At 41.2% G+C, this 26882-nt stretch overlaps 1 protein-coding gene and 2 long non-coding RNA genes across 9 annotated transcripts in view; 2 read left to right on the top strand and 1 right to left on the bottom strand.

Annotated features, from left to right (window-relative positions):
- The first annotated feature begins 263 nt into the window (after nt 1-263).
- LOC112975791 lies at nt 264-8003 on the top strand. Its single transcript, XR_003256759.1, has 3 exons — nt 264-2549; nt 2694-3014; nt 4597-8003. It is a non-coding gene; the product is annotated as an uncharacterized LOC112975791 (long non-coding RNA).
- Nucleotides 4289-11506, bottom strand: LOC112975792. Its single transcript, XR_003256760.1, has 2 exons — nt 11067-11506; nt 4289-4920 (listed from the first exon to the last, which is right to left on the bottom strand). It is a non-coding gene; the product is annotated as an uncharacterized LOC112975792 (long non-coding RNA).
- A 146-nt stretch (nt 11507-11652) lies between these two features.
- Nucleotides 11653-26882, top strand: part of ABCB7 (ATP binding cassette subfamily B member 7) — a 52805-nt gene continuing 37575 nt past the window's right edge. The window contains exons 1-5 of one of the 7 annotated variants that reach the window (XM_026086368.1): nt 12873-12889; nt 20685-20904; nt 21220-21297; nt 22929-23015; nt 23948-24135. In XM_026086368.1, the coding sequence (XP_025942153.1) occupies nt 20802-20904; nt 21220-21297; nt 22929-23015; nt 23948-24135 (456 nt within the window). In that variant the 5' untranslated portion in view covers nt 12873-12889; nt 20685-20801. Of the gene's footprint in view, nt 11821-12692; nt 12890-20684; nt 20905-20969; nt 20989-21219; nt 21298-22928; nt 23016-23947; nt 24136-26549; nt 26670-26882 lie in introns of those variants that run through there. The other 6 variants (XM_026086367.1, XM_026086369.1, XM_026086372.1 and 3 more) reach the window with 6 other exon arrangements.

The raw sequence follows: 26882 nt of genomic DNA, 5'->3' as shown, positions 1-26882 counted from the left end.
TGCTGCAACGCGCGGGCGGGACCTTCCTGTCAGCGCTGCCGGTGGCGCCGCCTCCCCGCCGCGGCGGCTCTTCCTCTCGCTTTGTCTCTCGTTCGTGCCGCTGCCGCCGCTGCGCGTCCGCCTCCCCCTCGGGGGGGCCCCGGGGAGCGATGGCGGCCCGGGAGCGGAGGCCTCCCGCCTGCGCGGCCTCGCCGCGGGCGGAGGGCCCCGGCGGGTAGGCCGCGCTCCGCCGCTGGAGCGTGGCCCAGCCGCAGCCTCTGGTTGTCTCACCAAGCTTCACCGCTGGTCTGGTCTCGCTTCGTGGTTTGGCTCCAGTGTTGCGTGGGGGTCAGGCCTCTCTGATGCTCAGCACCTGCAGGGGTTATGGGACCAGGTGGAAACGTTTTGGTGACCTTAGTTTAAAGGAAGAAGTTGATTTTAAGACTTTTAGTAGCTTAAAGTGCTATATATGCTTGATTTCACATAAACCTCTTCAAACCACAAAAAAACCTCTTAGTACTTCACTATTGGGATATTGGGCTGCATTGCACGAATTCACCTCATTCTCATTTCCTCCTATTTTCCCTGCAGTAAACAGACTATTTATTATCTTTTCAGCCTGAATTACTCTAGTCCAGCTCTTCAGTATTGCTTAGGATCTGTAGGATTGTTCCTTAACTTGCTCATCAAAAAGGCTCTCACTGATTTGGAAGCAAAATCCAAATTATAAGAGGCAAGCGTGTGATTGACTGGTTTCTGTTCAAGCTTAAATTGCAGGAATGCTAGCTGTTCTGTGAACAAAGGTTTACCCTCAGCTCTGCTCTTACCTCAGGTGTTCCAGGAGAGAGGCGTGAAAAGCTGGCCTGTTTGGAACATGCCAAGAAATTATCTGCAGATTTTAACTCTAAATACATATAAGCAAGCTCCGTTTGGCCTCTGCTGCTTTGTGGGTTTACACAGATTTTGCCCTACACGAAGCGTCACAAAATACCACACTGTGTATATAGTGCGACTTTTTTGCCTATCCTATAGATATCCCATCTGTGTCAGGGACTATTGGAGCAAGCAGAAAAGTTATGAGAAAATCTGAAAAAATCTGATACCAAAATGATTGCTCTCATGATTTGTTCTATAAATGGTCAACATATGTTGAGTAAATTTATTTTTAGTAGCCTAAAAACCAGATGTGCGCATGTTTCATGTGCAAAGTTTCAGACAGGGTATTTTTTAAACAATGGATTTGTGAACTCTTGACAGAAAGGCTAACAATAGAAACGCCAGCGGAGCCTTAACCATAGAGGCACAAATACGCATCCTTCATTTGCCTTGGAAATTTTGATTCTGCAATAATTAAGGGATGTGTATCAGTTATTTTGTAGGCAGGTGTCTGTTAGGAGAATAAGATTTAAAAAAAATGAAAGCCTTGGCACATTTTAATTAACTTGTCAATCTATTTAACTGAGAATTAAACCTGCAGAAACTCTGCAGAGTTACAACAGCACTTAACAGAAACTTATTGTGGGTTTGTGGCTTACTTTAAGAAAACTGTAGCAGAGAGAGAACAGAAGATAAAACTGATGAGAAGGTGGAATTATTACAACCATCTGCCTCAGCAAACATTCATTTATATTTTCTTTTGCCTAATGTACCTATGTTCCTGTACCCTTATATGCATTTCKGTGAACATCAGCAAAGTTCAATATGAAAATGTGACCTAATCTTATATTACAGACTAAACTTTCATTAATAGGAAATGGAGTACAAGTCTCTCTTCATCTCACCTGTAACTGAGTCTAGGACTCTGAGTTTCTAAAATTAAAGATGAGCAGTGTCGCAGAGAGATAACTGAAAGATTAACTGAGGCACGGTAACTGGAAGCTATTGTAGGAATGGATTATTTGAGGTTCAGGGAAGAAGGGGTATGATCTGGGGAAGTCTGAACCTGTCACCACGGATTTCTCCTGAATATGAATGCCCAGTTGCCACATTTATGTGACTCATTCCCCACCCCCCCAAATAAGGCTTCAGAAACAATTCATCCTCTTTTTTTTTTCTTTGATATCTATTCGGGAAATTTCTGTCATTATCGATTCTGTCTGACAGTGGAGAAGGGGCAGGGGAGAATTTATCTATGCATAGTGGCAGCTGTTTGGGTGACCAAGCCAACAACAGGGCAATCGCTGCTGGGCTCTGGTTTGACCATATTTACCCGTTCAAGCTGAGGGGACTTGCTGCTGAGGTCTCAAGCGGCAGGATATCTAGCCTGATGAAACACAGACACCCGAAGGGAAAGGTGAGCCAGAGTAAGAAGCATTCAGCAGTGTGTTTTGGGGTTATTTTTAACTGTTGGTGCTTTATTATGTAAGTAAGGACTATCTGTGTTGGGAAACTGTGCAAGCGGTAAAGCAGGACCGCTCACGGAACAAGGATACGTGCAAGAGCTGCTTGGGAGAACCGGAGGCTTTAACGTGAAAACACAGTTATGACTGCAAAGCCTCTAATGCCAGGAGAGATGCCAGACACAGAGTGCTGAAACTCAGCTCAGTGCTGTGAAGCTGGGAGGATGGCAGGTTCGTTGCTTGTTTTGCAGCACGGCGGTCTTCCAGCAGGTGTACGTTAACTACGTTTCTAACACCCTGAACGCTTTGCTGTTAGCTTGTTCTTTTCGCTGTGCCTGTTCTATCTCTACATTAATATGTATCGCCTTAAGACAGGGACCGAAGACAGTGTATTGTAACACCTGGCACACTTGGAATCTCATCCCTGGTGGAGGCCCCGGGACTCCGCAAGACTGCGAAGGAATTACAGCGCCTGCAGTAACTAAGCACCAAGCCTGTTCTCCCTGAATTCAGTCATGTGCCTGCACCACTCCCGTCTGAGGAAGCATCTTCTGGAGGTACCACCCCGGCGCTGTGCCAGCCCTGCCAAACAACGTTCGCAGGCAAAACAGGTGACTGCTCAGATACAGAGGTCCATGCTAGGAGGTGCAGTGAAGGATCAGGCTGTGCATTAGCAGAAAACAGATTATTCCATTGGTAAGCTTGAATTAAACAGTATGTGTCTAGTCAAGTCAAACCAAACCCTATTCATTTTACATGAATATCAGCCATTGTATGTTAGGTAAAGTATTATTTTTAAAAGGACTATTTTATGGGATTAATAAGATGAGGCATTAAATTCCATCTTCCTGACCATACAGCCAGGTCAGTTGATTTTTTTTCTCTCTTTTTTTTTTTTTTTTGGCTTGAGGTTTGTTAACTGTCAAAACTCAAATTTCAGACTCGTGTGAATTGTGCTGTATCCTAGTTACTGTTCTCTGAATGCTTATTTTTAACCAAGTAATGAAACTTCTAAAATGCAAACTGTTAATTAGGCAACACTGCATGGCCAGTAATTCATGTCAATATATCAGACTTTAACTGCTTCATATTTAGAGTTAAAACTTCTAGTTCACTGAGGACAAGAAAATATATTGAACAGACGGCAAGCAAGATAACACACAGATGGGAAGAGCTAAGAAGAGAAGGGAAGACAATCCATTCATGGTACAGGCAAAAAACAACAGCAAAAAGCTTCTGAATGTTTTTTCCAGTACTACCCTTAATATCTGAAAGTTCATTTCATAGTATAGAAAGACTAAGTGGATAGCGTAGATTGAATGTATATATTTTCTTCTTGGTGATTTTCATACTGACGCAGCTCTTTTATTGTTTCCCTCCTGAGTTCATTTTCTCCGTTTAGTAGCAACTGGCTTGTGTGTAACTCTGCCTATGCTGATGTCAAACCTGCTATCAAAGTGACAGGCAGAGATTTGAGGGAGCATGAATTATACAGAAAATAAAAGTATTTTATATTCACATGCCCCATGCTAAAGCTAAGAATTGGGGAGAAAATAGCACTTTCTTAAAAAAAAAATGTTAACTGTATACTGATTGCAACTGTTAACACTGAACAATTAGTTTGTTTGAAGATTCAGTTAGATTAGTTTGAAGACAAATGTGATCCTATCGCAATATTTGTTGGACACATTCTATATTTCCAGTCGCTCAAGTAACAGTTTACAAAGACAAATTTCAAGCCATGCGCTATTTACAAAAATTAACTTGTTCTTAATTTCTGTGATGAGTTAGTAAAATCACATTCTGCTTTACTTGATCTGATTGGCTTAACTTCACTTTTGTTGCCCAAATAAGAGCTCACCTACTTTGTGTATGTGAATCTTCCTGAATACTTATTTGAAAAACCCTGTAACAAAATGCTTACAGAAAGCACCAAAACAATCAAAAAATCCCTCAAGCCATAAACACTGTTGATACGAATATCCAGTTTTATATGCACAAATATTTAGCCATACTTATTTTTAATATTTGCTTTCTTCTAGAAGTCATTTCCCCTGATTAAACATCATACTTTTGCAGAATAATTTAGTTTGTAAATGACCTCTGCCAGTCATCTATTCCAAACAGCGCTACCTTCAAAGTCAAATCAGGGTGCTCAGGGTCTCATCCAGTCATAAGACCTCCAGGAGCGGAGATTTCGTATGTTCACTCGAGAACTTAACTACTTTTACTGTGATTTTATTTCCCTAACATCCTGCTGGAATTTCCCTTGTTACAGTGTGCAACTGTTGCATCTCGTCTTTTGTGTACCCATGGGAAGAATCTGGTGCCTTTTCTCTAAAAACGTACTTAAGGTAGTTGAAGATGGCACTTGTATCATCACTCAACCTTCTCTTCTCCAGGCCGATAGAAATATATCACAGTGCATGCCTGCTTGAAAATATCGCCGAGAAAGATTTCCTCTTGCTGAAAAAAGGTATGCAGTCTCCACAAATCTCGTTATACCAACTTCCATCTGTTGGATACTCGTTGTGTGAGGAGGTTCGCCCTTGATGAGTTTAGGTCAGATTTCCTATGGCCCAAACAGTTCCTGTAATTTGTCCTGAATGAATAAAAAAATAAGATAAATACACAATGGCTTAAAAAAAAAAAAGTTATAACAGGAAAAACACCACCACGCATTTGCAGTTATCTCAGGTGTGAGTAAGTCCCAGTGGATGATTCTCATAAGCGGTTTCTGCCAACACGTCGGCTGGATGCCTCTCCTCTAAAATGCCAAAACCTCTGAAGCCCTTGCCATACATGCCTTTACCCACCTGAAGGCCCCTAACTTGGGATACGCTAAGAATATGAGTCTGAAAGCTCAGTGTCCTTGTTATTTCTCAGAAGCTGCGAGGGTTGGAGCATCCCAGTACTGTTCAAACCAGTGTTGCTGACTGTTGGATAAAGGCATGAATTAATTCTCTCCTAGATCTTTATTAGCAGCTTTCATAAAGCATTCCATACTCACCGCAGCCCAATTAAATTCCTTGCGACAATTACAAGAATTTGCCTTCTGGTGAGACTAATTCATGCAAGAGGTTTAATGAGTGTTTTTCCCCTCCCTGTAGATCTGTGCTTAAAAATCCTCTCTCGTGCTGATATAAAAACACAGTCGCAGATTATATCTTTAAAGATACAGTTATGTTAGTGTGTGTTGCAGGACTGTGTCTCTTATCAAGCTGGTAATGAATTCACTGTTTACTGTTAAATGAATGGTCTGATTATTTTTCAATGCATTGCATTACATACATTTGCAATTCCATTTTCAATAAGGCTCTATTGGAAAATGTAGTGATATGAAAAAAAATTATTCTCATGTTCTGTTCTCATTTAAGAGTAAATGTACTGTTATCTTGCATTTTTTTTCATTTAATGCTGTAGACTAGCCATCTGCTCTAGTCACTGCCTTCATTACCAGCAAACAGGAGAATTTATTTTTAGGTTCATATAGTGTACAGTGTTCATACATTGATGCTGATCCTTAGTGTATGTTTAAATAATTAGCTCTTCCATATTACTTATTATGAAAAAGTATTCGAGAACAACAGAAGGAAAGCATAAATAAACTATCCTTATTTGAGGAAAATTCATGGTGTTACATTGTAAGCCTCTTTACTAACTGCCTAGTGAAGCTGTTAATGCTCGAGGCATTTAAAGCTCAAGGAATCCTCAGAAACATGAGTGAGTCATCAAATTATTCTTCATCGCCTCTTAACCAGCTGAAACAGTCATCAGCCACATAATATTAAACAAATACTGTGCTACCGATTTTGCATGTGATTTTGCACGCTGTCAGTGTGACCTCATAATATTTCACTGAGATACAGAATTCTTTCTTTAGTTACTAATTTTGGATGGCTTTTTTTTCCCTTGGTTGTCTTGAGACATTGTAATGGAGTGTAATTCTTCAAGAGACACATGTTCACCATAGCCTTAAAATCCAGATCTCTTAAAGTGTTTGAAGTAACAAAAATGGAAATACTCCAAATCATTAGTCACTGGCAATTAAGGTGCTTGTGGTTATAATGTGAGAGGTTAAACAAATTTTTTTGCAGCAGTTGGCATTCTGGTTAGGATTTTAGATAGTTTTGTAGCCATGTGATGTCTGTAAAATAACTGACTTTACGATACATTTTAAATTATTTGTAAAAAGATGGCTAACAATATGTTCATAGAGCATATAAGCTGTTTGCCTTTGCAAAACATAGGACAAACCATGGTGAAAAATCTATCTTTCTACCTGCATATTTTCTATAATACTTGTCTGTTGTCTGCCAGTTGCTGTTTTAGGCTTTGATACACTTGTGGGGGGGGGGGGAAGGGGTATCATGTCCAATGAGGAATAAATCATAATTTTAGTTTAAAAAGTAAAATAACGTCACTGAAAATCTTTATCTTAAAGTGTCCTAAGAAATTCTGGTCAGTCATTTATGCACTATGCAGTAAAAATATATATAAACTGTATAGCAATGCATACCTGAAGTCTCAAATGAATGGGAAAAAATCTAAACTCCAGCACAGCATGCTACATTCTTTTAAACATTTAGATGACAGACAGCTTTGTAAAATAGAAGAATCTTGCTTAATGTTAACAAGAACATGCTTTTTAAGGAGAAAACCTAAATGCCATTTTTTTTGTAATGTAATCATACCATTTAAGTACAGCTTATTTGTTTTAGTTATTTAATTTGACTAAAAGTTGTAATTCACACTATCCTTAATATATATGCAGCTGCTCTGTTCTTAAAGGCAAGGTCTGAGGATTAATAGGAGCTCATAATTTTAGAAATAAATGATATGTCACCGTTTCCAAACCAAGACTATTCCTTTCAGCATGTTTCCTAGCTGTCAAAACTAATTTTACATCCCTCTACTGAGAGTAAGGGGTTTTCTCCCCTCTCTGCAACCTTATCCTATTTTCCCATTTTTAATTTTCATTAATTTCCTTCCATTGATTCCATTTTTGTTCATATGCTTCACTGAAGCACTCTTCTCCTTGTGTTTACACCCTTCCTATACTGTTGATTGTAAATTAAGATCGAGTATTGTCACTTTTCTTTATCCTCTAGCCTGACTTCTGATTAGATTTTGATTTCCACAACTCTGGGGGCACTTTCATTTAGTCTGATGTCTGCCACAACTGGAATTGTCAACGTTACCATGTGAAATACAGGTTTCAGTCCCCCTTTGGCATACTTATTATTTGGCACACAGTGTTGATCCTATCCATTTTATAGGAACATTTAATAATTATAAATCTTAGTTCTATAAATAGTTTTTATGAAATTATTCTCTGCTTTTTACAGTTGGAAGAAATAAGTACTTGTCACTGTAAGTGAAGTTCATTACAATGTTATAATCGTGTTAAACACCTTTGAAGAGAAAGAATTTCAAACCTTTAATAAACTCTAAATAATAAAACCAGTTTCGTATCTTTTTAATGCCATTTGTTAACAGTTCCCTGTACATAACTGACAGAATGTGACTGACTCCAGTGGTTTTATTGTAAGACACAAGCTTAACCCCTGTATTTGTGCATATTCGCAATCTCGATATTTTACATGTAAAGCTCAGGATTTCACTGCTGTGTATATTCCACTTCAAGTAGTTCTCTGCCATAGTACAAATCTCCTGTGAGCATAGCCTTGATGCATTTTTACAGATAGTTTTATTCCACTTACATTGCTAAGACATTTCATACATCTGTGTGCCAAGCTGTCAAAACTGTGAGGATCTAAATGAGGCCAGAGCTGCCACCCTTAGGAAACAGAGAACATAGAGATTTGAGGACATAATGCTAGAGAGCTTTAATATCCTGCTGCAATGTAGTTTAGGTTTCTTTTTATTGAAGGTCTGGCATACTTAAAAAATGACCACTAGTCAGCGTAATTGGAAGTCTCGAGGTTTCTCCAGGGTGAAACTGTGAACCAAGAGCAAAAATGCGTCAGTTTGTTTAAGACTGCAGAACTGAAAGGCTGTCGGGCATACCGGAAAAGGTGCATCCTTTGGCTGAAAGAATAAATACTACTCGTTATTAGTGCAATAATTCGTTATATGTAAGTACTAAAACAGGCTGGTTGTAAATAAAGAGTTACACCCTATGTGGTTACACTAATTCTCAGTTGTTACCAGCTCGCTAGGATCCCTCGGTGTGCAGCACCATCACCGCTCTCTTGCTGAATCCTAATGAGCTTCTACTTAATTTAATCACAGAAAGACATCTCTTCCACATCAACACCTATTACCAGCTCCAGAGGTGATTGGTTTGTGAAGCTTCGTAGAGATATGCCTGTACTTTTCTCATTGCCTGTAAAAACTGTAAATCATGCAAAGCCCTGGGAAATATAGCAATAACCTGGACTTGAGGACCATCATGCCCATACCAGGGGACTGTTTTAATGTTTACCAAATTCCTTGAAACCATCCCAGGCACAAGATAAATRGAAGGTAAAAATGAAGGAAGAAACTAGATATGGTAGTCCATATATTAACAACACAGTTACTATATTTAGAGGCAGGCATAAAGCAATACGTTAAAAACATGCTTATATCTAGCTATGCTCTAGATCGGCTCTGAGATTTTCTCTGTTTCCTCCCACTATCCAGCTGACAGATGGTGGCATAGCTTTGTGGCTGCGATCCATAAGCGAAGCTCTTGTCCTGGGTTTAGCATTCACTGAAGGGGATCTTGAGCTGGGATGTGCACATCCAAGCTGTCCCCAGCGTTTTATTCAGACCTTTCTCTTCCAAGAATTTCCTGTGATTCTTAACTTAGGCTTCATAACTGACTTTAACACAGCTCCTGAAGGGTTTAGACTACCATGATGCTGTGCTTTTTTCCTTGGGTGGAGTGGGTTGGAGCTGTCTTCTGTCCAGGCAATAAATGGAATTTGTTTTAATAGTTCTTCCAGTACTTAAATAGAAAAAAGTCACAAGCCTATCACTGCCTATCAGTAATACTTCCTCCACTTGGATACATTCTTCTTCATACAGTGAAACTTGTGCTTCATTTAAACATGCAGGTTGGCAGCTCTGCTTTTTACAAGGCTATAAATAAGCATGTGGCTTGTTACTATTTCTTAATCAGGATTAAACACAGTCATAATCAAGCAAATTCAGGATGAGAATGAGTTTATAAGGAAGGATATCAGCCCTAGCTTTGAGGATTCTCTGATAACATTTGATGCTGTTTGCAGAATGGCTGAATTAATGTGACTATGGGAATGACTTAAACCAATTTTTTTAGCTTTATATAAAACCTCTTGTTTTCTCAGTTTTATTGCACAATTTATTCTTTCATTCTGCCCTATATTTTGTAATTCACATCCATCTGCATGTGTCATTTTTTGTCCATTCTGACTGCATTTTCCTCCTATTCATCTATTTTGAAATAAATGGAATAAATTAATTCCAGCTTATTGCCGCTGAAATGCCTTGTTTTTATGAGGTCTGTAATATGCATCTCCACAGCAGAATTCTTGTGTTTCTGCACTATACCCTGATGTATAGTTCCTACAGAAAAAAAAAAAAAACTAAATACCCATTTATAATATCCTTTATTAGCCAGATGATGCTTTCAAAGTGTTGTGAAAACATTAACAAATTAGCCTTCATATCAATACCCAATATGTCAGGGGTATCTTCATTTTTTTTTTCTTCACTTTACTGTTGGGGAAGCTGAAAGCTCGCAGATACGTCTGCATAACGCGTTAGGGTGCACCGAGGTTGTTCTCTGGACCTGTTTTGCTGCCTGCACGGCTCTTGGCAGGCCTGGAGGCGATGCTCCGGAGCATACCCGTGCGCACCTCTCAGGCCGGTACGGAATCACTTTGCCACAGGATTTTAGCATTTAGCGTTTTAGTGTTTCAGGAGGAGAGGGACGGCGCTCTGCAGTGCTCTGGGGGGGTGTGTGTGTGACGAAGTCCAGACCAGACATCTTTTTGGATTCGCTTCGCGGATCCTTGTGGTGAGTCATTTCCACTCTCTGAGCTCCTCTTTCTTCTGTCAAACTCCCTCCGTCATCTCTTCTGACTGCAGACTCTGGGGCGTGGATCGATTTGTGGCCTTGGTCTGCTTCTGCAGCTAAATCTGCATGGCTTTAGTGGAGAGGCACTATCTAGATGGTCTTTTCATGGCAAGCAGCACCACGTATTTAAACACTATAAGTTAAAAAAACCTCTTCTGTTAGCTATCTGTGGCGCTCTCATGGTTTGTACACTGCCTTGTACAGATACCAATAAGCATTTTTGATATCCAAAGGACAAAGAAAAAGAGTTATAAGATCAGAACTGGAAAAAGAGTGAAAACAGTAGGGGAAGGAAGTAAAACCAGCAGCACTGGGGAGTTATTAAAGAACAGCAGGCAAAGGCAAGATTCGCAGGGAAAACATTTTCAAATATATTAAGTACTCTAATCACCTTGAAAGTAGAGAAAAGTAAAATTATATACATTAGTATATAAGAGAGAAATTATAAAGCTGTTTGCTCAGTTCATAATAATAGAATATTAAAATTATTAATTATACAGTTTTCTATCAGAAAGCAACATAGCCGTTATATCTGACGGCAGATTTTTCAGTTCAGACCATTTCCTCATGTCGTCTCCATTTTAATTTTAAATACCCTAGATGAGGGGATAGTCACTCTCCCCGTCACATTTAGTTGCCTATTACATTTCCATCAGAATAATTATGTGCCAGATATTTACCTTTAACTTTCCTATATTTAATTTTATCCCATTACTTCTAGTGCTCCTTCCTTGTACCATCGTAAATAACTTCGCACCCTCCCTGAATGTCACAGCACGGGGTACAGCCGCCCCTTGGTTGCCTGCACACCGAGCTGTTAGTGTTTGGCACTTTTAGCGTCCCTTTGGAGAGCAATGCCCTCCTCCGCACCCGTCTTCCGAAACGTTTTTCGGCTTGGGATACGCGGCGAGCGTCATGTCCAGCACCCAGCCGGAGCACCAGGCTTTCCCACGCGCGTTTCATGAGGGGAATACGCGTATTTCTTACGCAGTCAGTGCTTGCTCCAAAACTTTTAAACTATGTCAGGCAAAGATCGGTACTGAAAGAAAAAAGTCGGTGCTGCTCCGCGCTAAGGAAAACACGAAGCGGGCGACGCTCGCGGCCGCCAAAGGCCCGCGCGGGGAAGGCGCTGCCGAGGGGCGGCACCGGGCGGGCCCCGCCCCGCCCCCGGGCCCCGCCCCGCCCCGCCCATTTCCCCGCCCCGCCCCTCTCCTCCCGGCCAGTCCGCCCGCGTCCCACAACCCCCTGCGCGCGCTCCCTCCCAAGATGGCGCTGCTAGGGGCGCCGCGGAGCCTGGCGGCGGTCGCCTGCCGCAAGCGGCGGCTGCTGCTGGCCCTCGCCCTTCCGCGGTCTCCGGCGGCCGCCGCCTGCGCGCACGGCTGGGCGGTGGGGAGCGGGCGGCAGCGGGCCCGGGCGGCCCCGCGGAGCGGCCAGGTGCGTGCGGGCGGGCGCCGCGGAGGGCCGGCGGGCGGCTCGGCGCGTCCTTCCCTTGGCGGCGGCGGAGGGCGGCGGGGCCGCGCGCGGGCCGGGCTGGTGGCGCCTGGGGCCGGCTGGGCCCCGGTAACCTGGGCTGGGCGGGGGCACAGAAACCCGCCGTCCTCCCTCCGTGAGCGGTGCTGGAGGCCTGGGTTAGAGCACCGGGCACGGAGAGCGCGTTTCGCCCCCCCGGAGGGAAGGGGAAGAGCTCGCGGCTGCCGTTAGGCTTCCCCGTCCGGCCCGTGGTTCCGCGCCTGCGTAGCGCGCCGGGGCCGTTGCTGCACCTGCCCTCCGGCGAGCCCCTCGGGGCTGCCTCGCGCGTTGTGTCCGAGAAACCGTCCCCGGGTGCCTGCCTGCCTTTGCCCTAGCTGGCCTTTGCCTCTTGACCTGTGCTCTGCATCTAAATGGATTTTAAATATAGGTGACAGGAGCTGGTTTGCGGTGGTGTTGCTTTAGGGCATCCTCTGTTGGCCCACGTGTTTTTGCCACGATGTAGTAGCAGACTTGTGTTTTATGTGGCTTTAACTTTCAAAGTGAAGTTTAATTTAGAGGGCTAGTTCTCTTCTGACACTTTTGTTTAACCTGATGATTAACCTCTTCCTTTAGCGATGGTGGAAGGTTCGGCTTCTGCGGCAGCTGAGCTCAGAAGACTGTCAGAGCTTTGTGACTGGCAGAATCTTGTAGCAGAACTGTGTTACAGTTTCTTATGTATCGCTCACCTAGCCGAAAATTGGTCTGTCTTTGGTTCATGGTCTGCCGAAAGGTTTGTAAAGGCAGCGATGTTGCATGACCGGCAGCAGGACTGTACTGATTCGGATGCTGCTGAGCAATCCAGACCCTGGATGCTGGGAGGAGCTGTGTGACGGGGAAATCCGAGACTATCATCAGCAGGCCACCCTGGCACCAACCTGCCTTCCCAGCCCAAAGCCCTCCTTGCAGTCGGATCCTGAGAGCCACTGCCATTCCTTGCGTCCCTCCTCCTGTGCGATCCTCTTCCCACTGGCTCCCTAATGTGTGTGTTAAACGTGTAAGTTTAAGAAGATTGGCTTGTCCTTATACTAAGCTGCTTTTCATAGGGAAATCGCTGGTAATGTCAGATTGGGAAGGTAAAACCATGCTTTTATTTGGCATCAATTATGTGCCTTACTTTTTGAAGTATTTTTTGTGTTTAAAAATGGGATTAAGAGATCTATGTTGAGAAGACAATTTTGAAGTTAACTTCTCATTCTCAGTGCTGGAATACGTAGTTTTAGTTTATTTTGTCTCCCTTTTTTTTCTTTTCTAAATCAATAAGGAGTCAACTCTGTGTTACCACTCTTTTCCCTTCGTGACATTTTCCATTCTTATCTCCATCAGTTTCTCAGCACTTGAGCAGTAGTTCTGCCTGCTTGGTCCCACATTTCTATTTGTATAAATTCAAAAGTGTGTGGCATTCCATAGCTTGCTAGTAGCACAGTGTTAAAAGGTTAAATCTGAGCACCTTGTAAAACCTAAACAGTTTCCATTTTCTTTGTTTGGATCTTAATAGCAAAATCCTTAGTGAAATTGCAGTTTGGTTGTGCTGGTAACTGTTCTGGCAAAAACGTGCCCTCCTTTGTGCTAATGCCAAAGGGGTGTGAAACATGTTTGACTATAGTTTTCTGTTAATGATTGCTGCAGCGTTTGGATGGTACAAATTCATGCTCAAGAGGACCGGTTATACCTAATGTACAAACAGGAAATCTTTCTGTCAGCAGTGGAAGGCTGTGGTGACAAGTTCCAATGAGTGGTTTTTCTTTTCTTTTTTTTTTTTTTTTGTTAAAAATAAAGAATTGAGTGCATACCTCAAATTGAATGAGTCCAGTTTTCAAAGTGAGCGAAGGAACTGTATCTCAAAGATTGAATAAATGAACTTTCCCTGGACTCTCGGAGAACTATTATTTTTGTTTGATAATCATCTTAAGCCTTTTTTTTCTTTCCTCAGAGTACGACTGTTTATGACTAGCTTTTCATTATCATCTGCCCTGATTAACTGCCTGTGACAGGCAGAATTCGGTCGCAGGCTAAAGTCTAGTTCTTAATATTTAGATGAGCAGGAGTGAAACAGTAAATTGTTGGGAGTTTTAATCTTGAAACTTGTGTAAGAAAGAAGCTTGGAGTTGATGTTGACCAAATTTTTGTCCATGTATTTGGATATATTACGATATCTCAGTACTTAGTGTTGTCCAGTGTTTCTGGAAACTTGCTTTAAATGTCAATGAATAAACAACTGTGTAAGCATGGTGGTGTATAAAAGTATTTATCTTAATCCTATTTTGCTTTTGAATGTTTTTATTTTTACAAGAAAATGCTGATTCTTGCTTGTTAGTTTTAATTGCCACCTGTTGATAAATGCTGCTTTACACTAAGTTTTCTGAACCAGAAGGCTAAAGCTATATCTGTACTTTACAGATGCATTGATTTGTTTGGCTTGTTAGTTTATGCATTTCCTTGACAAAGTATGCTGCTTTTTTTTTTCTTTTTTTTTTTTTCAGTCTGGTGATTAACTTTTACTTCACTTCTGCATCAAGCTCTATTGGGAAGAAAATTAGAACTTAAGTGCACACCCAAGAGTTTACTTTTTTTAAACAAATTTTGTACCACACATGACAAATAGGCAATGTATTTTGTGTAAGTGTGGTGTGCAGTCCAAACCAATTTACTTAATTATGATCCAAGAGGAGGCTCAAACTGAGTGTCCTAGTTTTTTTTTTTTTTTTTGTTCTGATGTCCTTCAAAATTTTGGGACTAGGAGGCGTCATTCCTTAACCTTTCATTAATCTGTTGACAAGGGAAAAAGCACTGTTCTGCTGTTTCAGTTCCCCTTTTCTCTTTTCAGTTTTTCAGCTAGTTCAAGAAATGTTTGCACCAGCAGAAGCAGCTGACAAAAGCTGGCTGAGCACTTCAGTAAACTGTAGTTCAAGGTGATTAGCTGGTGACTTTTATCAATTAGGTAATTCAGCATTTAAAAATTAAATTTTTGGAAACAAGTATATGCACCCTGTTTTTAGTTTCAGTATTTGATTGTGCTTTTTTATGTTTAAACATTAATGTGGACTGAATCTTTCTAATGGGCAAATTCCGAAACCTTTTCTATGTCTTTTAAAAAAAATCAAAAGGAACAAACTTTTTTTTTTTTAAACGTTTAAAACAACTTAGTTTTGTTTAGAACTACCTTAAGCTGCATGCCTCACAGTCATCTGGGAATAAGATTTAATGAAGTCAGCGTGCTATATAGCATGTATTCTTGTGGGAGTCTCCGGGTTACCACGTGATGACTGTCAGCTTAGTTTGGGCTAGGGGCTTTTTTACGGTCACTTGGACTTGCGCTCTTTGGGCACTGCAGAGTTGCTTGAAGAATAAAGTTGTTGAGCTCTTGTAATTGCAATCTTGCATGCTAGAGTAACAGCAAAGAAGGAGGAACTACCTAACCTGTCTTTCTGATGTTTATTCTTTTTCCTTTGCATGTTTTAGTGTAGGTTCTTTTGAGTGTGGGAAAGCTCCTACATTTCCTTTACTGCGGTCCTGTAGGTATCAGACGTGGATTAGGTTTTGCACTAGCTGGCTGACTATCACCAAAGGGCAGGAAATGTGAAATAAATGCCCATGATCCAGCTTCCTAATGTCGTATGGAATAGGAGGCTTGCAGGGACCCAGCCAGGTGAAAAATCCAGGTAGTTGGCTTTAACAACGTGTCTTCCCCAAAATGTTCCTAAATAGTAAGCGCCTTCCCAGGAAGGCATGCCTGATGTGACATAGTTATACCAGCAACACTGTGTTTTCCACTGCTGCAGTAGAATCTGCTTTCATGAGCAAACTAAACTGTACAAGCACAGTTCTTTTCTTCTTCTTTTCTTCTGAACTTTTAAAAGTTCACAGCTTTTATTTGTGTAAGTATGCAAATAGCAGAGGTTTGTGACAGCACGGCCGTGTCAGCCAAGAACTGCGCCTTTTACAGCTCTGATTGGTAAGCAGCGCAGATATAGCTTAACTCACGAGAAAAATTGTGATTATTTTAAAGGAAGAAAAAAATATGGTGGAATATGACCACATAAGCAGAGTTAATCGTTTGTTTAAAAAGGATGGAGTTGGAACCTTTGCCAGTTATGCTTTTACTTATGTTGCATCCATGCAGTACTCCATCTCCCCCGTCTTCGTTGTTTCTGGGTTGATTGTAAGCTTTTGTAAGAGCCAGAACAATATATGTATTTTCTGTGGCATTTAGTACAATAGGATTTAAATGTAATAAGTTGTTTGGGTGCTGTTGCATTACAGATGATAACCCATGTCTTTCTTCCCTCACTCTTAGGTTTTTCAGTAGTTTGATCAGTCTTGCTTTTCTGAGTAATAAGAGATGCGACATTTGTGTCCTGGAGAGGAAGATGGATAAACTTATGAAGGGGAAGAACAAACATTGTAAATGACTGTGCCTGTTGTGTGCCTGACGCGCTGTGGAACTGTGATCAGGCTCCAGTTCTTAGTATTGAGATTGCTTTGTATTTCTACAAATGTAACTCCTTCCCCTTCCCCCTCCTGTGGCTGGAGGAGGCATGGGGTTCATCGTGCCAGAGCTCTTGTTTTAAGATCTCTGCTTGGTAGAAATACTGAGAACCAGCCTCTTGGATGTGGCCTGCTTCGTGAACTTTGAAAAGTGACCAAACAAGGGCTATACTTTTGTCTAGGAAGCTTAGTATTTTTTTGTGGTGCAGTTTACCTGCATTCAAAATAAAAGCAATAGTAAATTCTATTCTCTCTAAAACTTAAATGGAGAAAAAGATCATGTGACTGAAAAACCCAGCAACCTTTAGCTGAGGATAATTGTTTTACCATGAATCTTCCTAAGTCAAGAAATACACTGAGGGTTTCCTTTCAGAGTTGACTTTGGCAATTGTAAAAAGCAAGGCTGCATAAATTATCATAAAGTGTAACAGTAAAAATAGAAGTGACTTTTTTCCTTGCATTATCTTGGCCTTCCAGCTGCTACATGATGTGTGATAAAGAGCATGTTCTTGTGCAGAATTTCATAATAGCCCTTGCTCTAGGAATTGTTGTAAGAGAAGTTTCAGGTATTTTGGTTAAACTTATTTATGTTTTGCATTCCCCCGCCCCTACAAAAGCCTGCTCTGTCCTTCAGAATTCTCCTAGTGCTCACTGTCTGGGCATCACTTCATTTCCTGTGTCCGTGTGTTGCTGAATTCCCCTCTCTAGGCTTTCTGATAGTGCAGCTGGACAGTTAGACACATGGGAAGTATGAGTCAACAGTCTCATCTTCTAAGCAGAGCACATACCATGTTCAAGAAATACAGCAAGACCAGAAATTAATTCCCTAAGAGTTAGTTTCATTGTAAGACCTTTCTTCCAGTCTCGTAGCTGACAGATGTGTGCATAATAACATATTGTAGTTGAAATTGCTTCAGTTTTCAAAATCCCTTTATAGAGGAAGCATCGCTGCTGAACAGATCAATGTTCTCCTGTTTGTGTCTATGAAAGTGCACATCTAATACTATTGAAAACCATTGCAAGGAAGGATGTTCACGAAGTAGAACAGGTGGAAGTATGGGAACTTGATCTGAAACTCGTTTGGGAGATGCTGGGGTCCCCCAGCGTGTTAGCAAGCCTCCCTGGGGTAGGTGGTGCGGTGCTGTGCATCGGGACTCCTGCTACGATGCTAGGGGGGTTTGCTGTTCTGCCCTGGAGATGGGCTTTACCAAAATAAGCYGGAGGCGAATGTATATTAATAAGAAAATATTCTGGGAAAGCTCCTTAAGGTAGCTTTTTGTTACCGTTGTGGTCTCGTTTGTTCTGGGTAGACGCCCAGAGCAATTGCAAACTGGCCGTTGTTAAGCTTAGTTGTAGTGTTCCCTGTTTGTGTTGGTGGCAGTTTAGTCCAATTTGCAAAGTCAGTGTATTCTGCCTGCCAGGATGTTTTCAGCTTTTTTGCTGTCTTCCTCTCCTCTTTCCCATTCATCTCTTCCTTTCTCGCTTTATACAACGCTCAGTGAAGTTAGCAGTGGGGCTTGAATACTGCATAGGTACTTGAATCCTACCTTCATTTATCTTTTCTATTACAATCAGTTAAAAATCCCCGTTAGATTAGTACAGTAATCTCTGCATGTGCTCTGGCTGTCTCGCCAATGTGCCCTGGAACAGTACRTTGGAAATTCAGTAGAGAAGCTTCAAAGTAGGGATTTGGCCTTGAGCAAATGTGTTTAATCCCAATTGTTTGTTTGCGTTTATAGTGTTTTACCTACAATCCACAGTCATGAAACTTTAGGAACATGACTTTTATGTGCGATTAGTGCTAGACATCTGTTTCATCCTTTAAAGTATATGGAATCATATCCAAAAATAAACTAAAGAACATAATGGTTGCAAAGTCAGGCATTCAGAAATTGAGGAATGTCAGAATTAGTTTCCTGTGTAATTTCTTAAGAAGTTCAGAAACAAACAGGACTTGCTCCTGCTCCTTCAAAGCAGTAATAAACTATTTTTATGTCGTAGTAAGGTACAAGCATGCCTTTCCTTTGCTCTGTTGCGAAAGAGGTGCAGCGAGAGACAGTGGAGCCCTAGGCCTGCCTAGGGGATATGGGAGGGCGCCAGCGTGAGCTTCCGTCCCGCTCCTTGGGCTGTTTGGTTGCTAATGCTGTAACAGCTAGAAGATCTGCTGGGTGAGTAATGTTCACCTTGTCAATGTTTAATTCTCAGTTTGTCTGCTGAGACTTGATTTTCAGCAGGAGCTTGGGAGAGGATTGAAACCTCCAGCCTTCAAGGCATGAGACTGAAAATGAAGAACTTAAATTTTCTTAGGCAGCTTGTGCAAATCATGTGACCTTTTTACTATATTCATCTGTTAACCCCGCGACAGTTTATAGCTTCAGTCAGCTAAGTAGGCTGTTTAACACAATAATTGAGAGCAGATCTGTCGGTGTTTTAGTAAACTTACTTCTACAGTATTATGTTTCTCTCATGCTTCAGGCAGAAGAGAACTTTGTGGATTTCAGGGTCAAAGGATATAAACTATTAATAAAATATTGCTTATGGTGGCATTTAAGTACATTCTTGAAGAACAGTAATTACTTTCTTTCCATTAGCCATTGGAGCATCAGTTGTCTACTCTTGTGCACTAGGAATCCACAATGAAAAAACGAATTCTGAATTAAAAACCTGAATTTCAACTCTTATAATAATGCAAAATTGATATGTTCTTTTTCTTGCAAAGCCAAGCAGGAGAGGATGGTATTACTCAGGAGAAGTTCCAGCTGTGCTGTCTTAAGAAAAGCCAAAATGAAGTTGTGGTCAGCTCCTAAACCTCTTTGGCATGGTATCCCAATAATCTTTTATGAGTATCATGTATTTAAAGGAAATAAAATGCTGGCATAGAGACACTGAGGGTTTCAATATGCTGATCGTACACTACTCTGTAGGACACAGGAACCGATTAACCCGGGATCTAATGGGTGTGCATATAGAGTTTTGCTGCTCTTGGTATTGTGGCTCTCGCCCTGGATCATGTCTCCACTATAAATTCCAAATTGTCATGGTTTAATCCGTGCTTCTCAATGGCCCTTGTCTGGGGAAGCGGTCGGAGTTGTATTGAGATAATTTAATTGCCTTCACTGAATTTGAGAATGCCACTGCCTTTTGTATTGGCTGTGCAGCTTAATTTAGCGTTAGACTCTACTTTGTTGCCGGATGCCACAATAGTGGTTAACTGCCTACAGTGCTCACTCCTCCTCCTGTGCGTTAGCGGGACCTTTCATCCAAAATAACCGTGTCTTCATAGCAGTTAGTTGATTTGCAGTAGTTTGCAATGTGCTGAGATTCTTGAAGTCCTTGTCTTCTTCCATTATATTTTCTGTTTATGAAGCTGTCACTGTTCCTATGGCTAGTGTGTTCGTTTGGATCTGCGTTTGCTTTCCTCAGCAGCTTAGACGGAGTCTTGAGCGTTGGTGTGAAACTGTTATGAGTGTATCTGCAACGAAGCACCTTAAAATTGAAGCTTCTTCATTTAACTCAGGTCTTGGAAGCATCAGCACAGCAATTCACCCAGGTCAATTAGCCCTACTGAGTGCAAAACACAATTCCAAAATGTTTGTTCTTTCTCTGTACGTAATGTCATGTAATTGCGGTGTCTGGAATGAGCAGGTCCCATATGAAGGTGAAAGGTGTAGGTGGGGAATTAGCTTCACTTTCTTGCAAGAGACTGACTAAATCGTGAACTTGCATGTTGTGTGTTAGGACCAGAGCAAAAGAAAGCTTAATGCAAGGTATACAAAACATATATTTATGGCAGTGCTGCTGTTTGTTAAGGTTAAAATTATTTTCCTTTCTGATCAAGCTAAATTTTTTTTCTGACTTTGGTCCTTTGCCTTGGACTGATGAGCTGTTCTTTTGCTATTTTGCTCTGTAATATTGATTTTTATATAGTGTGAGCTGTATGGCTAATATTGCAACAAAGCAGTAAAATCCTGGTTAGTGGGATACATACAGCCTGCGTGGTTTAGAAGTACCAGAATGTCTGAAAGCGGGAATAAGCTTTGGGGATAAGTGGTTGTCTTCATTACTGAATATGTCGAAGATGTGGAACCATCATTGCTAACCAAAAAAGGGGCCTGTGTTTTGCCATTGAGCAAGCACTGCCAGCTAGTCYCCCTAGCGAAAAAAAATGGTCATGTGAAATTCTTATGGAAAATTGCTTTTTATGATATGCAAAACATGCTAGGGTTGGTGCCTAACTGTATGCCTGTTAAATATGCCTTGACACGTGTCTGAATGAATGTACTTTGTATCCTGTCTGCCTGCAGCCAGCCCTGCTGTAATTTCTGATGCTCCCCGTGCTTCCCAGTCAGGAGTGGTGGCTTTGACTAGCCTTGCGGTCTGTGAGCCAAGCATGGTATCAGCTGAGCTAGGAGAGGCTGAAAATGGCAAAACCTATAAGCCTAAGAATAATAATTCATAATGAAAAACAGAACAAAAGAAGAATATTTGAAAAGAATTCAAAAGACAACTGGGGAGGAGAACAAAGTGAGAAGAAAGAGAAAACTTTGGGGCTTTCACGATACAAAAGAAAAGAAGTCTGATGGGAGTGTGGACTTGGGGAAGGGAAAGGTTCATTGTCATTTAGCATTTTTAATGGTTGAATGCAATTTATTTCACACCTGCTCCCCGCCAGTTTTCCTTTTATTTTTCTGTGGTCGGTTGTCAAAAAAACCCCAAAGCCCTCTGCCTTGTTCCCATGCTATGCATGTTTACATAAGCTAGATGAATATTCTGTGAATGCGAAGTGCATGCTCTGCACTGCTCCGTTTTCACTTTTTGTTTTTCCTTTCTCTTCTGTAGATTCCACCAATATGCAAACAAACATCATGGCAGAGTCTGGGGAGAGGTTATTCAAGACCATTATTAGATGCTTCAGAGGTAGGTATAAATTGTTTTCTTCCTTCCTACTTGCAGGTGGGAGGAAACTCAAGCCCTTGGTGCATCTTTCAGTTTGTTGCATTACTTTCATTTTTTTTTTTAATAATTTCTCTGTGGTTTCTAAATGCAGCAAGTTAAATTGCAATTTATATCTCTGCCTCTAGAAAAGGGAGAACTTGGCTTAAAACCTTCAGACTGCACTTTCCTCAAGAAGTCTTTCTGAATCTCTCAAAGCCAATGCTATCATAGTAACTTAAAAGAAAAGATCTTAGATATGTAACTTTTGCTTGTTGACCCTTGGATTCATGTGGTCTGACTTGCAAAAAATTGTATAGAAGGCGGCGAGCTTTCCTTGAGTATGTAGGGCTTTATTGCTTCAAAATTCTGCATAGTTTGGGGAACGTCAAGACACTTAGCAAACTTGTTGCTCATCATTGAGTGCCAGGATGTCAGGTTCTTATTCCTTCGAGGTCTGCTTAGCCTAACGCCAATGTAAACATAAGGAAGATGTAACTTTTACTGCTCCTGGAAAATTATGACATACATTTTGAAGTAGTACATTTGGTCTGAATGAAACTAGAAAATGTATTTGTCTTGATTTGGGGGGAGAGGGTTCTTTTAATAAAGAACAGCCACTCACAGAACTGACTGAAGAAGCGAAGCTATTTTGACAGTCCTTGGGACTTCAAAGCATAAAATTCACTTAGATGTTTTTTGATGATGTTCTTTTTTAAATAAGAAAAATGTAACTTTAACTCAGGAAATCCTGATTTCTGCTATCAAACCATATATATAAAATGAGATTTCTAAAGAGCCTTTTACAGAACTTGAATCTGGAAGTTGCTGACATGTGGCAAATCTTTTAAACAAAGCGTGGATTCCTGAAAAGCTTTAACACATCCATTGTTTGTGGCAGACACTTTGGAATTGAATGTGGAGGAACTCCCAGGGGCAGTGAATTATTTTTCTTAACATAGCTATCAGAATTATAAACTCGGAACTTTTCTTTCTCCGTGTTAGCATGGAATCTTGGCCACATGCTATGATAATTGAGCATTTGTTTTTAAAAGATGTTTAAAATGTGCTAAAAAACCTTATCCTAACTGCGCCTGTACGTGGTGGATTGCAGCAGGAGTTCTGGACCAGATTGACTTGTCCTTGTCCTGATCAGAAAGAAAAGTGTGAAGCTGATTTATTTATTAATTTTGCTTCCAAGATTAAAGTTAATCTTTACATACGTGGAAAGAGGTTTGTTGCATAAGTGTGTTCCATTTTATTTTTTAATGTATCAGAGGAATATCATCCTCTAAGACTTTCTTTTCTTTTCTACATTCTTTACTCCACTTTTAAGTTTGTAGTTGTCCTTTTAACTTAAACATTTAAGGCTCTTTTGTCTTTACCTGCTGGCTGCTTTCAACATGCTCTTTACTGCTAGATTTATGGTCCCTTTCTTATTATTGTTTCCTTCAGGTGAGGCAAGGTTTGTAGAGAGATGTAATATCCTGTATTAAATCAAGCTGATACAGTTGAGGGGGAGGGAAGGAAGACAAATCAGGAGTTCTTCTTTCTTCATTGGCTTTTAAAAGCATGTTTCCTGAGGTCCTGCAAATTGACTTTTCTTTTTCACACAGATGCTCCAGAGGTGGCAACTGATAGAAAAGAGAATGTGTTGGCATGGTCATGCAGGTGGAGGACTTCACACAGATCCAAAGGAAGGGGTAAAAAAAATTTGCTTAATTAGTATTGCTTTTTAAATCAAAAATATGTTCACCTTAAAAAAAGAAAAAAAAAAAGAAAAAAAAAAAAGCTGAACCCCCCCCATAGCAATTTGTGAGAAACTGTATTGCTAGATAATATGTGAACACTGTAGCACAGTAGATACTGTTTAATTGTCAGTGTTGGCTTACTAGCTCTTAAATCACCAAATGTTTGTAATAACTGTTTTAAAGTGCTTCAGTTGTTTTATTAAAAATAGAACCCCAGTTTCACACATTCCTTTGAAATCTGCTTGCAATGTGTTAGATTTTTTTCCATGGTAGGTATGTTCCTTTGTAATTTAGTGTGGTTACTTATTCTTGTTGTGACTGATATTCTCTGTGACTTGACATTCGTGCTGGCAGGGATTAGTTTGTGGATACAAGCCAGTGCATCAGGTGTTGCCATTGCAGTTGAAGTGGGGGCAGGGGGAGTAATTAACTGTTTACTGTGCATGTCTAATCACTTTGATTTAATGTTAATGCATCTGATGTATTTTTACTGTATTTATATTCAGGAAGCACCTATGTTAAAATGATGATGATGGGTGTGTGGGGAGAAGCAGTATCTTTTATTAGACCACATGATTACAGTTATAAAAATAGGCAGGCTTTTAGTTAAAATAACACTGTAAAATTTTGCATTATGAAAATTGCAAAATCAAAGCACTCAAGTTAGGAAGTGAGAAAATGAAAGTTACATATGCAGACTTATTTCTGACGCTTTGCGTGTTTTCAGACTGATACCGCATAATGATTATAACTTGTTCAAACTTGAGAGGAATGTTCCTAAGACTAGTGAGCTTAAAAACTCCTTGCAGAACCCAGGTGTCTTAGGGCTATTCAGAGGTCTGGTTTGCTTGTGTTTAACAGTTCTGACTATGCGTTTTCCACAGACTCATTCCTAAAAGAATCAAACAGTTGTACCTACAATTTCCTCTTCAGTTTTGGTCTGAGAGTTATTCCTTCAGTGAATTCAGACCTGTTTGTGCTACAGTCAGAAGTCAGGAGGGAGCTTGCTGAAATTGGATACTTGAGTAATAACAGGCAGTTTGGTTACGTGAAGCATGCAGAGTTTGCTGTGGTAAGCATCTCTGGTCTTCTCTGCATAAGGCACAAGGGGGAGGTGGAAGAATCGGGCTTTTTCAGTAGGTAGCTCTACTGGCCCTATGCGTAAGATTAATTTTAGAGACATTTTACAACCTTCTTGCAATATTTGCAGGCTCTTTCAAAGATCTTCTAGGCAAAACACAGTTCAAGCTAGCAGGCTATTCTTCTCCCTATTTACCCTAATTACATTATGGATTGTATTCCCTCTGTAACAGGGAGGGCAGCATTATCCCGTCTTTCAACTCCAGTTGTCATGCGTCAGTTGGGATTTTCTTGGGGTTTTTTGTATTTTTTTTTCTTTTTTCCTACTATAATTTCTGTTCTCCTGGGCATGTTGATCAGCCGAATATTTTTCTATTGGCTGTCAGAACTTCATTTTTCACATCTCCATGGAAAAGAGATCTTACACTTAAGACAAGCCCACCTTCACATGGTGCTGTTGCAAATCCGTTTCACAGACAATTTCACAGTTGACCCACCTTCAAAAASACCACAAGGTTTTTATTTTTTTCTTGAAAAAGCAACTTCCTGAAATGCAGAGCTTTTTCGACTGAACCCCTTCAAATGTGAAGGGCAACTTTCAGGACAAACCTGTTTAATCCTTATCTTGTGTATTTTCTTTGCAGTGATTACTTTTCAAAGGTCTACAGTTTGGCATCATTCAAAACTTAAACTTCATTTTTTTCTGATCAGAAAGGAAAAGCAAGGTTCTGTTTGCCAAAATATGCTAATATTAAGGGTGGGTGTTTCATTAAAACTTGCTAGGAATGTGATAGTCAAATTTTATTGTCAATTGATATTTTTGTTGGTCTGCGTTCTATGCTCATGCATTATTTGTAGCTATTCCAGCGTAATCCAGTCCCCTGACTTTTTTTATTCCAATAAATGTAGCTGTAATGCAGTTACTACAGGAAATTGCTAATTATGGATATTGCCTAACTAAGCAAATATTGGCTGTTAAGCATTGTCCAGGAGAAAGCAGTAAGAATTAGCTGTAGAAGTGGTGAAATGCATGAAGAGAGGAAAAAACAGTAACAGTGGGTGCAAAAGCCCAGAGGTTTTGGGCAAAAACAAAGTAATATCAGGAAATCTGATATTACAAGTGCAGTCCTTGCACTCGTAATAGGCCTCATAATGGGCTCTGAAATTGGGTTGGTAATGGCTTCTGCGGTGACGGTTTGCAATTATATTCAGTGCATCAAAGTACCGGCACCCAAATTACTGTGTGGGAATTTTTTTTTTTTCCTAGGCTTATGCTTTTAGGAAAACTGCAGCTGGTATACATGTCAGCTGTATTACACCTGAGTCTTTTCTCAAAAAATTTTGACAAACCAGCATGTCCGTTCTGGAAACGGACTTTGGGACAGCTGTTTCAGTTGCGCCTTCTGTGGCACCTTCGGGGGACGCAGGCCTGAACGCTAATGATAAACGAGGAGGGCGGAGGGTGGTAGGTGTGATCCTCGTTTTACAAGCGACTAGAATAGAAGCGCATGCATCTGTTTTGTTACAAATCCCTTTTACTTGGCACAGTGGCCAACGTGCGGAGGACTGAAACTGGAAAAAATACTGTTTTYTACCATCTTCAGTTTGTTTATTGTGTGTGATAGCATTCTGTACACGGAATAGCTAGGAATAAAAGCTGTGGGGTCTGACTTGTTGCCACGCAGTCATATGTTACTTTCTTATGAAGACACAGATAGTCGTGCTGGAGCTCTGATAATTAGCCTGCCCCCTACCACCGCCTTCCTCTGTTGCTCTTTAGTCTGCTGGTCGTTGCTCGCCCTCCATGGACAGATGGGCAGGACTGAGACAGAGGCTAGGGACTGTTTTACCAAGTTCAGAAGGAAAAGTCAGGCCCTAGTTTGACGTATGGTTTAAGCTAAGGCAACTGGGTGAGGAAGGAGGAGAGATTCCTTTCTCAAGCGTCTTGTTCCGAAGCTTTGTACGGCCTGGTAGCCAGCTAGTGTGAAGTGATCTAGCTGAGAAATAACCCATCCAAATGGGAGGACGCCTGCGTCCCCCGCGTCCCCCCCATCAACTAATGCTACTTCACTCGGAGCAAACTGCTTATCATGAACTGGGACGGTCTAAGTGCCTGCTGCTACCGAAGAAGAGAGTTTGGGCTCTCAGCCGTGCTTTTCCTCATGCTGCCAAACTTGCAGATTAATCTCTTTCCCAAGCTGAAACCCTGCAACCAGCACTGAGAAGTTTCCTGCCAGTTTCATAAACTGAATCCCTCCATCAAGGTGTGTCGTGAGCTCCAGAGCTGGGGTGAGAAGTGGGCAGAGACTGTACAGCTGGGGGCTGGGAAGGGAGGAGAGCAGGCAGGAAGAAGGCAGCAGCCCGCCACGCTGGCCGTGGTTTGCAGCGGCAGCTCGTGCGGGCGTAGGGAAGCTCGGGCTGGCGCGATACCGGGGACCATGCAGCTTCGTGAGTGAGCGCGGGGCCACAACAGCGTCGTCTTTTCCTCATCAGCACTGACAGCTCAAATGCAAATGGATACAGAAGGTGCTCGGTGCTCGTTCCTTTGCAAGTAGTCTTCAATGGTTGGTAGGGTGTTTTAAAAGCATGATGAGTCTGAAAAGAAAAGAGGAGAGAGGAGGAAAAGCCTTTTCTTGCCTGCTACCTGCTGTATTATAAATCTACCATTTTTCCTTCCATTCTGTCCATTTCTGTAGAGATAAGGCTTGGAAGAAGATACAGAACGTAACTGCCACTTAA

This window comes from Apteryx rowi, unplaced genomic scaffold, assembly GCF_003343035.1.
Source record: "Apteryx rowi isolate R43461 unplaced genomic scaffold, aptRow1 scaffold_69, whole genome shotgun sequence".
Lineage (NCBI taxonomy): Eukaryota > Metazoa > Chordata > Aves > Apterygiformes > Apterygidae > Apteryx > Apteryx rowi.
This window is presented reverse-complemented; position numbering and strand designations above follow the sequence as displayed.